Source organism: Rhinatrema bivittatum, chromosome 2 (assembly GCF_901001135.1).
Source record: "Rhinatrema bivittatum chromosome 2, aRhiBiv1.1, whole genome shotgun sequence".
Lineage (NCBI taxonomy): Eukaryota > Metazoa > Chordata > Amphibia > Gymnophiona > Rhinatrematidae > Rhinatrema > Rhinatrema bivittatum.
Genome location: NC_042616.1, coordinates 682,087,722 through 682,100,691, shown reverse-complemented (window position 1 = coordinate 682,100,691; position 12,970 = coordinate 682,087,722). Strand labels below are relative to the sequence as shown.

General features: G+C 43.4%; 1 protein-coding gene across 5 annotated transcripts in view; it reads left to right on the top strand.

Annotated features, from left to right (window-relative positions):
• Positions 1-12,970, top strand: part of TPD52 (tumor protein D52) — a 261,978-nt gene that overhangs the window by 158,946 nt on the left and 90,062 nt on the right. For all 5 annotated transcript variants that reach the window (XM_029591530.1, XM_029591529.1, XM_029591532.1 and 2 more), the window contains exon 4: positions 12,539-12,640. In XM_029591530.1, coding sequence (XP_029447390.1) covers positions 12,539-12,640 — 102 coding nt within the window. The remainder of the gene's footprint in view (positions 1-12,538; positions 12,641-12,970) is intronic.

Sequence of the window (12,970 nt, the reverse complement as noted above, 5' to 3'; positions counted from 1 at the left end):
GATTGCCAAGGACATGAAGAGAGGTGACAAAACATTTTTCAGATACATCAGCGAAAAGAGAAAAGTTCAAAGTGGCATAGTGAAATTGAAAGGTGGAAAGGATCAATGTGTGGAGAGAGACTAAGAAATGGCAGAAACATTAAACGAATACTTCAGTTCTGTGTTTACTAAAGAGGACCCTGGAGAAGGACAGTCACTAGTTAACAAGAAACTGGAGGGGAGTGGAGTAGATGTAACTCCATTTACAGTAGAGAATGTATGGGAAGAGCTGGGGAAACAAAGTGGACAAAGCCATGGGGCCTGATGAGGTTCATCCCAGGATACTGAGGGAGTTCAGAGATGTGTTGGCGGGTCCACTGTGTGACCTGTTCAATAGATCCCTAGAAACGGGAGTGGTGCTGAGTGATTGGAGAAGAGTGGTGGTGGTCCCGCTTCACAAGAGTGGGAACAGAGAAGAGGCTGGTAACTGCAGACCAGTTAGCCTCACTTCGGTGGTGGGAAAAGTAATGGAGACACTGTTGAAAGAGAGAATAGTGAACTATCTACAGTCAGGAGAATTGCTGGACCAGAGGCAGCATGGATTCACCAGGGGAAGATCCTGTCAGACAAATCTGACTTTTTTGACTGGGTAACCAAGGAATTGGATCGAGGAAGAGCACTCTGTCATCTACTTGGATTTCAGCAAAGCTTTTGATACAGTCCCGCATAGGAGGCTGAAGAATAAAATGAAAAGCTTAGGAGTGAGTGCCGAGGTGGTGGCCTGGATTGCAAACTGGTTGACGGACAGAAGACAATGTGTGATGGTAAATGGAACTCTCTCTGAAGAGAGAGCGGTTTTAAGCAGTGTACCGCAAGGATCGGTGTTGGGACCGGTCCTGTTCAATATCTTTGTGAGCGACATTGCGGAAGGGATAGAAAGTAAGGTTTGTCTTTTTGCGGATGACACTAAGGTCTGCAACAGAGTGGACACGCCGGAAGGAGTGGAGAGAATGAGACGGGATTTAAGGAAGCTGGAAGAATGGTCGAAGATATGGCAGCTGAGATTCAATGCCAAGAAGTGCAGAGTCATGCATGTGGAGAGTGGAAATCTGAATGAACTGTATTCGATGGGGGGAGAAAGGCTGATGTGCACGGAGCAGGAGAGAGACCTTGGGGTGATTGTTTCGCAGACTTCAGATCATTAGACACTATGTGATAAGGCGATAGCTAAAGCCAGAAGAATTCTGGGCTGCATAGAGAGAGGAATATTGAGTAAGAAAAGGGAAGTGATTATCTCCTTGTACAGGTCCTTGGTGAGGCCTCACCTAGAGTACTGTGTTCAGTTCTGGAGACTGTATCTCCAAAGAGACAGAGACAAGATGGAGCCGGTCCAGAGAAGGGCGACCAAAAAGGTGGAGGGTCTTCATCAAATGACTTATGAGGAGAGATTGAAGAATCTAAATATGTACACCTTGGATGAAAGGAGGAGCAGAGGTGATATGATACAGACTTTCAGATACTTGAAAAGTTTTAATGATCCAAAGATAACGACAAACCTCTTCTGTCAGAAAAAAATCAACAGAACCAGCGGTCATGATTTGAAGCTCCAGGGAGGAAGACTCAGAACCAATGTCAGGAAGTATTTCTTCAAGGAGAGGGTGGTGGATGCCTGGAATGCCCTTCTGGAGGAAGTGGTGGAGACCAGAACTGTGAAAGACTTCAAAGGGGCGTAGGATAAACACTGTGGATCCATAAAGTCTAGAGGACGTGAATGAAGAGTGGGTGGCTCGCGGGAATGACTGCTACTACCTGGAGATAATACCCTTTTCCAATAAACATACACACGGTTAATGCGACTCCAACATTGCTCTAAGCTTCAACGGCAAGAGGAAATGTGGAAAAAAGGATTTGCATTCATAAAGCGGGGAGAAGCTTGCTTGTTACGGCGGTTTCTGCCCCAAACCAAATAAGCCTGATACTTCACTTTCAATGCGAATCCAGTATAGCTCTCTGCTTCAACGCCAGGGGGAAATGAAGAGAAGTGGATTTATAAACAGACAACAACCAACAAGGACTGAATTACATAGTCTGGGTAAACAAATAAGCATGGGTGTAGCTTGCTTATTGCGGAGGTTACTACCCCTAACTAAGCTAGATATTTCACTTAGATGCGGTTCCAACGCTGCTCTCTACATTAATGGTGGGGGTGGAAGGGAAATAGAGCCAAAAGGTTACTAAGGGCCAAGAGAAACTGGTAAGTATGAGAAGAAAAAAAAGTGCGAAGCTTGCTGGGCAGACTGGATGGGCCGTTTGGTCTTCTTATGCCGTCATTTCTATGTTTCTATAAGAGGGGAGCCGGCTCAGGCCCAGGCCCCAGCTGCACCCCACAATGAGAATCAACAGACCCATCCACAGGAAGAAGCTATAGGGGTGGCTTGCCCTATTATACCAAAGATGGGTCAAGAGAACTTTGGACAAGTGGGTCCTAACCATCATTCAAGAGGGATACTTTCTGGACTTCCACAGCATCCCTCCAGACAAATTTGTAAAATCTCCTTGCCACTCCCCCTCCAAGAGGGATGGCAGTGGAAACCACACTGACCAAATTGCTAGTCTTAAAGGCTATAACACCAGTACCCACGCACCAACAAAATACTGGGCACTATTCCATCTATTTTATCGTCCCCAAGAAAGAGGGAACATGCCAATCCTGGACCTCAAGTCGGTCAACCGCTACCTGAGGGAACCACACTGCCGCATGGAAACCCTACGCTCAGTCATAAGGGCGGTACAGCCAGGAGAATTTCTGATCTCCTTGGATCTGTCAGAAGCCTATCTGCACATCCCAGTCCATCATGACCATCAGCGCTTCCTACGCTTCACGATCCTGGACAATCCCTTCCATTTCAGAGCGCTACCCTTCGGGCTGCCTACAGTCCCGTGGTCGTTCACCAAAATCATGGTTGTAGTGGCGGCAGCACTGAGGAAAGAAGAAATCCTCGTACACCCATATCTGGATGATTGGCTGATCAGGGCAAAATCTCCAGAGGAAAGTCATCAGACGACCACCAGAGTCAATAATCCACTGGAGAACCTTGGATGGGTCGTCAACGCAAACAAGAGCTGTCTGCGGCCCTCCCAATCTCTGGAATACCTGGGAGTCTGGTTCAACACCCAACAGGACAAGGTCATACTTCCCCCTACAAGGAGAAGGAAATTGATGGACCAGTTGAGAAAACTGTTGAACGGCGCATGCCCCACGGTATGGGACTACCTCCAAGTTCTCGGACTCAAGACATCAACCCTAGAAGTCGTACCATGTGCAAGGGCCCACATGCGACCACTACAACGTTCCCTACTGTCACGATGGAACCTGATGTCCCAGGACTACACCGTTTGCCTCCAGTTGCCGGCAGAGGTACGGCTACAGCTCCTATGGTGGCTACAAGACCATCTGAGCAAGGAAGTAAGGCTATCCCCACCGACCTGGGTCCTGCTCACCACGGATGTGAGCCTACGAGGGTGGGGACCCCACTGTCAGGAACTGACAGCCCAAGGGCAATGGGACAAGGAAGAGTCGGGATGGAACATCAACCGATTGGAAGCCCGGGCAGTCAGACTAGCCTGCCTACGATTCAGTCACAGACTCCGGGGCGAATCTGTCAGACAATGCCACAACAGTGGCCTACATCAACTGCCAGGGAGGAACCAGAAGCCAACAGGTGTCCCTGGAAATAGACCCCTAATGTCGTGGGCAGAAGCAAACCTGCAAGGGATCTCGGCCGCCCACATTGCGGAAAAAGACATCACTGCGGATTACCTCAGCAGAGAAAGTCTAGACCCAGGGGAATGGAGGCTGTCAATCACAGCCTTCCAGTTGATAATAGACCACTGGGGAACCCGGTCCAATGCCCAAGTTCCCAACTTCTTCAGTCACAGACGAGACCCTCAATCCCAGGGGATTGACGCCCTCATCCAAACCTGGCCACAAGATCTGCTGTATGCCTTTCCTTCATAGCCATTACTGGGCGGGATCATCTGCAAGACAGAACACCACAGGAGGCAGGTACTCCTAGTGGCCCCTGAAGACTTCTGGTGGGAACCCCCTGTGCCTACCTCCACACAGGGACCTGCTCCAGCAAGGACCGATCCTCCACGAAGACCCAACTCTATTCTCTTACAGTCTGGCCATTGAGAGGACTCGCCTGAAGAAGAGCGGATACTCAAGGGCAGTAATTGACACCTTGCTCCGAGCACACACATTTTCCACATCTTTAACTTACATAAGAATAAGGAGAATATTCGAAGCCTGGTGTGAAGACCGCAACATCCTTCCGCAGGCAGTCAAAATTCCCATGATCCTGGAATTCCTGCAGGGATGGCCTGAAGAAGGGGTTGTCTCTAAACTCCATCAAGGTTCAACTGGCCGCGCTGGCCTGTTTCAGATACAAAGTGGTCGGCATCAGTCTGTCTTCCCATCCACACGTCTCCCGCTTCCTGAGAAGGGTCAAGCAAATCAGACCACCACTAAAGTGGCCGGTACCCCTATGGAATCTCAATCTAGTACTAGACTTCCTAGTGGGAACTTCCTTCAGACCTAATGTGGTCTGTCCCTAAGGCTCCTGACCTTGAAGACTGCATTCCTATTGGCAATATTTTCAGCCTGTCACATCTCCAAACTTCAAGCACTATCCTGTCTGGGACCGTTCCTCAGATTCACACCAGGATCCATACAGCTACACATGTCCCCTCCTTCCTTCCAAAGGTGGTTTCTCATTTCCATCTAAACCAAGCCATCTTGCTGCCATCTCCAGACGAGAATAATGACTCTGAAGACTCATGCCACCTATGCCATCTTAACGTCGGCCGACTCCTAGTCTGCTACCTGGAAAGATCGGAATCCGTACGAAAGACGGGACCACCTATTCATCCTTCATAGCAGGAAGAAACAAGGGGAAGCAGCCTCACGGGCAACCATAGCCTGCTGGATCAAAGAAGTAATCAAGGCGGCCTATGTAGAGGCAGGCAAGCCTCCACCTCTACCAGTCAAGGCCCATTCCACAAGGGCCCAGGTAGTATCCTGGGCAGAAACAAAGATGCTGTCACCCACCGAGATCTGTCAGGCGGCGACATGGTCCTCCATTTACACCTTCTCGAGGTTCTACCGCCTGGATGTTCAGGCCCAGGGAGGACATTGCATTCACAAGGGCAGTCCTAAGTGGGCCACGGGCAGCCTCCCACCCGGTTCGGGAGTAGCTTTTGTACATCCCATTGGTCCTGAGTCCATCTGCTAACGCTAGGAAATGGAGAAATTACTTACCTGATAATTTCGTTTTCCTTAGTGTAGTCGGATGGATTCAGTATCCCGCCCACGGCTACCTCAACATACGGAAACCTCTGGGGTCAATACCCAAGAGCAAGACTAGCACGGGTAAGCCAAACTTACCCCTACTTAAGATACCCATAGTTACCGGGTGTCTGCGTTTCTCGGTTGACGACACTGGCGGTTTCCAGCTACAATTCAGATACAATTCTCGTCAACTAGTTCAAGTTAATCAAGTTAACCAAGTTAATCCAGTTATCCAAACACAATTATATATCCACTAGTGCTTTTCGAGGAGAATACTGAAGAGCAGAGCTTCCTGCACGGGTATATGTAGTGCTGACGTCAGATTGAAATCTGACTCCTTCTCCAACTGCTATCAGGAGCACACTATAACAATTGATCCTGAGTCCATCTGTCTACACCAGTGGTTCTCAACCTTTTTTTTGGCTGAGACACACCTGACAGATGGTTCTCACAAGCATGACACACTGAACATGTGACCATCACGGGGCTAAATGTAAACATGCACTCTGCATCCACAGGAATCCTCTCAACCCCCAGCAATGAGTGCAGATCTAGAGCATTACTCTTTACAACTCGCCATACGAAAAAGATATTCTGGCTCTGATGACATCCCAGTAAAAGCAAAACAAACTCCTTTTACTATCAGGCAAAATAGCCTTCCTTATGAAAAGACAGTAATTTACCACTAATGCATATCCTATTGAGAAAACACAACAAATAAGATTGATACAAATGCCTACATGCTAGTTAAATACTTTACCTCGGTCACACACCCTTCACCAAGTACAGAAAAACCACAAATTATAAATATGGAGGCAGAAACTGGAATGTAAAACCAAAAAAGCCACTCTACATGCAGTGCGAACCTGGAGAAATGGAAAGAGAAATATTAGCACCTAACAGACTCTCAGGATTTGCAATAATGCACACAAACTAACCTGCACAAAGTTACACCTGTATTATGGAACATACTCAACAGTAACAATCCTATCTAAGAAATACAACTATTAAACCAGGCCCTAAACACTAATACATTTCCTATTGGGAAAACAGAATAAGCCAAGCTGCTATAGAGTCCCACATAGAAATAATTGTAAAGCTATACTAAAAATGTTACAAAACAGCTGCTGAACAGAATAATATCCAACAATTAAAAACTCATAAAAATTATTTAAACATGTCCAAATATCAATAAATATTTCAAAACAGCAGACATCGCATAATACCCAATAACTAAAATGGCAGTCAATCAAGAAAAAAACCTTAAAAAACCACCTTTACTTACCCTCTTCAGCAACTCTCCTACTCCTTTCCCTTCCAGGCCAATAGCACTCACCAGAAGCAGCAAGAGCTGCTGAAGCTTTCTTCACAGTCCTCTTCCTTAGAGCCCACAACCAGTCACCCCACGACCAGTCTCAGTCTCTCTCACACCAGTCATCTTCCTGACCAGTCTCTCTCTCAATCACACTCATGGTCTCTTATATACAATCTCTCAATCACACACAAATGCTCTCGCACCCATTCAAACAAGCTCTCACCCAGGCATCCATTCACACCCACCCACACAAGCTCTCATTCATGGAAAAGATTTTTCAATACTTGTTTCAGGAATCTAATATGGGCCTCACCACTGCCTCAGTGAGTGCATTTGAGTGCCATTGCAGCTTTCCACACTTTTATACAACAAACCAAACTCTCTATCTGCTTAAACCGTTTTACGAAAGGTCCGGACAATCAACCACCCGATACAGAAGCCACATATTGCATAGGATCTCAATATGGTCATTTCTCAATTAATGAAGCTTCCTTTGGAGCCATTGGAGTCGGCTCTTTTAAAATTCTTAACTTAGAAAATAACTTTCCTCATTGCTGTCACCATGGTGAGAATTGGTGAACAAGACAATGAATCAAAGAACCCCAGCAATAGTCTTGTCGATCAAAAGCCATATAACAAGACCAAGTATTGAAATTCTCAATGCTGTGCTGATCTTTGGACAACTTATAATAAATTAAACAATCGTTTAATTCATACCACATTGCATGCAGAAACCCTTCTGGAGTATTGCCGACACCAGAGGATACCACGTGGTTTACGCATCCTCAAAGCACCACACTTGTATAATGAAGATTCCGATTTTTTGATAAGTTGGAATGCCATCTTAAATGTAGTCTCGACCTGATGGTGTTGATTATAAAAACTGCTCAAACCAAGGAATTAGAAATACAAACAGAAATTGACTCTCTACAATCACAATTATCTAGTTCCTCCAAATTAGATAGCTATACTGAAAAACTTAAGAATACTAATGAATTACTGGACAAATTTAAAGAAGACCTGAAGAAAATGAAATTTGAAAAACTTCAACGAGATGAAAGGGACTACACCCAAGGCTATGTATATCCATGGATGGATGATAAGACCAAGAAAAAATCCAATCGGGTTACATTTGATTCGGGTAGCAATAACTCTTCAGGTGATGAGTTGGTCCCATCAGTAATTACAGCTCCACAGAGGGATTCTACAACTGAGAATCTTTTTTTAGGTTGAGGTCGGGGGTTTCGCCACCCCCCACGGTCGCGAGGAAATCTATGGATAGACGGGTCCAACTACATCAGACAAACCAGGTCCCAAACTCAACAGAATCGTTGATTCTGAATCTCTCTACGTTCCATCTAACACCTCTTCAAGAACAACTTCTTCAAAAAGGTCTAACGTTTATCCCAACACCACAGGCAGATCTACTCCAGCTAGAAATTGCTTTATTTAAATTTGTTCGGAAGTTATACATCAAACACTTTTTTATTGACACACTATCCAGCTGCGATATTTCCATTTTACGCAATAAATCTAAGTGGTTTCCTCCTGGACCGGTTGATCCCATCTACACTTTTTATCAAACCATTTTACGAGATCTAAGAACTGCCTTCACGACGGATCGACTTTCACTAACCTGACTAGACTGGAAGCACAAGCTTTGAAGGATTTACAAGCGAACAGTGCTCTGATTATTAAACCAGCCAATAAAGGCGGCAAAATTGTTATTATGGATCGGGCTCAATATAAAGCAGAAGCACTATGACAACTTCAGAACAGTCAATTTTACATGCAACTTCCATCAGATCCTACAACAGACATTTCTGATTTAATTACACAAGTAGTTCAGAACGGCATAAATCAAGGGTTTTTGACAACTTATGAAATTACTTTCTTATTGAATAAACATTCAATGGTTCCTGTCTTCTACCATTTACCAAAAATTCATAAAAACATCAATGACCCACCGGGTAGGCCTATCGTCTCCGATAAAGGATCCATCCTTGAACCATTGTCTAGATTCATTGACTTTTTTCTAGCTCCATTTGTAACTACACAAGCTTTATACATCAGAGACTCTCAACAGATCATTCAATTTTTGGAATCACTTGAAGATAATCTCAGCTGTTGCTTGTCACTCTAGATGTAGAAGCGCTATATACCTGCATTCCACAGGATGAGATGTTAAATATAGCAGAAAAATCTTTTGAAGCTAGACCACGCCCCCACAAGGTACCAACCAGTTTCTTGTCAGCATTACTGGATATTGCTTTGCCGAAAAATGTTTTCGCCTTCGAAGGTACCTATTATCAACAGATCTGTGGCACCGCCATGGGTGAAACTATGGCACCAGATCTGGCCAATCTATATATGGCTGTCTTTGAAGACAATTGGATATATAAGAATAATCCTTTCATTCAACATATTCATACATGGAAAAGGTATATCGATGATATACTGCTTCTGTGGAAAGGTTCTTCATCGATGGTTCAAGATTTTCTAAATGGCTTAATGGGCGGAATCCCCATCTTCACTTTACTTTTGAATCTCACACCACTGTTATCCATTTTCTTGATTATAAAGATTTTGAAAAGACCATTAGGTTTTGATACCACAATTTATAGAAAACCAGTGGCTTCCAATACATTTTTACACTTTACCAGTGCGCACTCCTGGGCTTTAAAGATGAATCTTCCGATTAGTCAGTTTTTTAGACTGAGAAGGTTATGTACTTCCACAGAAGAATTTTGCCATCAAGCAGCACTATTGACAGATCGTTTTATTAAACGAGGCTATCCTCCGCGATGTGTGAAACGAGCATTTACACGAGCACGATTTACCAATAGAGAGTGGCTTTTTTTTACCACGTCCTTCGGAATCTATGGACACTTTGACTTTTGTTTTACCTTTCTCCACCATGACACAGACGAAGCGCATCATACATCAGAATTGGCACATGTTGCAGATTCATAATGAATTTCAGGAGATCCCTAGATTCGCTTTTACTCTGCGTCCCAATATTAAAGATCTTTTGGTTCACTCCGATTCTTCAGTACCCCAATCTGCTAATGTTATGGGAGCCCACACATCCTATGGTACATGTACAGTATGTCATGTCATGGTTGACACATCAGCAATTTACTTTACCAGAAAGGATTTTACTTTCATCTTGAGGAAGTTCAGATTGTCGTTCAACAGGGGTCATTTACATCATACAATGCCCCTGTCACCTCCTATATGTTGGCAAGACCCAACGGGCACTTAAGACTCGTCTGAGCATCGGTCATGTATCTCTACAGGCCGGATGACAGCTCCACTCACTTCTCACTGCACTCGTTTTCAACACACCTTTGATCTTAGAGTTTGCGTACATGAGCAACTCTCTCCTAATTGGTGAGGTGGGGACTTTAATATTCGGCTTCTGCACACAGAACAGCGTTGGATACATCGACTTGGCACTGTGGAACCTGAAGGTTTGAACTCATCCTTAGAACTCCAAGTGTTTCTTTAAGTATTCCGCAGTTCACTTCTCTTCTTTTTTGTATGTTTACATGTAACTATGGTAACAAATCTTCAGTGACGCAGGTAACGTTATGACGACATCACGCGCACAAGCGCGGGCTTTTTTAAAGGCAAGGAGTTTCAGGGCTCCTGCTGTCCCGTTCTAATTGAAACAGCGTCTGAGACGTATGAGTCCACTAAGAAGGTTGGCGTGGCTGTGTCACTTTAAGTTAAGTAACTGTGTTTTGAAGTTTTTGGCAAAGATTTGAATTCTTGTTCTTTTGTTTGTCAGCACCTATCTCAACAATTCACAAAGCACTCCTGAAGAAGCGATTGATATATCGCGAAACACTGGCCGCTGTCGGGGGACTGATTTTTCGAGTTGACTCTCAGAGAGCAGCTGAAGTGTTAAGACTATCTAAAATATACAAGTTTGAACATTACTCTAAAAAAACATTTAACCGCAAGTGACGAGTGGTCCGGACGGCAAGTGTTTCTCATTGCCGTTGTCTGGCTTGCTGATGCGGTACTATTAATTTTGATTACTCTCGTGGTCAGCACAGCATTGAGAATTTCAATACTTGGTCGCCTTGTTATATGGCTTGAGAATTGGTGAACTCCAGGCTCTCATCCACTACCCTCCATATCAGAAGATCTTTCACAATAGGGTGGTTTTTCATACTCACCCAAAGTTTCTACTGAAAATAGTATCAGCTTTCCATATTTATCAGTTTGTAGTGCATCTACCTTCTTCCCAAGGTTGCATGCACATGAGGGAGAAAAAGCCCTCCATACTCTAGATTGCAAAAGTCCTTGGCATATTATAAATGATCTAAACCTAATCTAGCTATTCAGCTTTTTGTTTCATATGACCCTAACCACCAGCAGTTACCAAACTAACTTCATCCAGTTGGGTAGCAGATTGTATCCATTACTGCTATGTCCTAGTGGGACTTCAAATTATAGACTCTGTCAAGACTCAAGTACGAGCTATGGCTTTCTGTTATTGAAGATGAATAAGTATCTATCAAAGATATCTGTAAAGCTGCAATGTAGTCAGCAATCCCCATATTCATGTCCCATTGCTGTAGTCCACTCTCCACAGTGAAGTGCAAGTTGCTTAGTAATCGCTCCGCTGCAATCCTCAGCATGGGACTCCTCTCATGTAATGGTTAATTCAGCCTGCTTATGGATGGAAAAATAGTTTGCTTACCATAGATGGTGTTTTCTGTAGATAGGATTAATTAGCCATGGAATACCTGCCAACCTCCTTAGACTGCACAGCTAAATTTAGCTCTTACCAACTGAGGAGACTCACAAGGCAGCACCTGTTGCGGAACTCATACATGCTTAGTAGAGCTTAGAGCTATACAATGTGTAGAGACACATCTGGTGCCACCAGATGTCACTTACATATAATGGCTAATTCATCCTGCTATCCATGGAAAACTGTTTACGGTAAGCAAACATACTTTGACTTGATGTATTTGGATGTCATCCATGTGTGCACCTGCTGAATTGCTGTCTTGAGAGAGCTTATACAGGAAAGCAGCTTTGGTTTCTCAGGTCAAATATGTTGCTACATCTTATGAATATTCACTGGACATCCTGAAAAACACTATATTGGGAGTCTCAAGGACAGTATTTGGGAGCCACTAGATTTTCCTGAATGTTGACCAGCTAACTGGAAGGTGGTTTTGGTGGTGTGTAGTTCGAAGGCTTTATTTTTTATTAGCTAAATCAAGTTAAATCTTTTCATTACTCAAGCGTTAATTATGTTTTCTTGATTTATTTTTCATTTTTATTTCATTTAAAATATTTGCAGCCTGCACTATCCTTGCTCATCCAAGTCAGGTGACTTAAACACACACAAACCCATTGAGACAATCTTAAAGGCCACCTACCAACATTATGATTTAGGCTCGGAACAGCTGCTAATAGAATAATGTATCATTTTATTCTCCAAATGCCTATATAAGCAGGAATCTCTTCATCCTCTTTCTACATGTTTTAATGCATACCTCAGATCTTAGCTCTTCAAGTAACAGGTTCCAGATTCTGACAGCAACTGTGAACATTCTTTTGTTTCAAATAATTGCATTTTCCTAAATGATGGTATTTCCAACAAATTTCTCCCCTGTGATCTTAAGTGAGCTGGCACATAAATCTTTAACACAACTAATACAAAGTGGGACCTTATCATGTAACACCTTGAAGATTAACAATAGAATTTTAAACTTAATGTGCCATACTATCTGGAGGCAGTGAAAGGACTGTATAATTGACATACTAAAGATGTATTTTTTTCCTTCACTTTACTCTTTTATTAGCTTTAAACTTTTTCTACCTGCTGGTTTACTTAATATATTTTTCTTTTGGTTAACTAAACATAGATACCGGAAGACATCTGAAACGCTTACTCAGGCTGGACAGAAGGCTTCTGCTGCCTTTTCATCGGTGGGCTCTGTCATTACCAAAAAGTTGGAGGATGTAAAGTATGTTTCTCTCTGTCCATTCATGATGTGATATGTGCTATTTTCTTTTGCTATTGACCAAAAATGGAATACTGTAATCCTCCGTAGCATAGCTTTTAAGTTGTCTCCCATTATATCTCTTTGCTGCTAATTTAATAAGATGAGAGATTACTGGAGGTATTGCCACAGTTTCCAAAATACATTGCCAGTTTTATGCTAGGCTTTGTATCAGTAGGTCATGCAAAATATTAACACTTACTGTGTTCTTTTGTGCTCATCCATTTTTATTATTTCTGTACTTGTAGATATATAGCTGCATTGTCAGATTCCTAAAATCTGACATTTAATTGC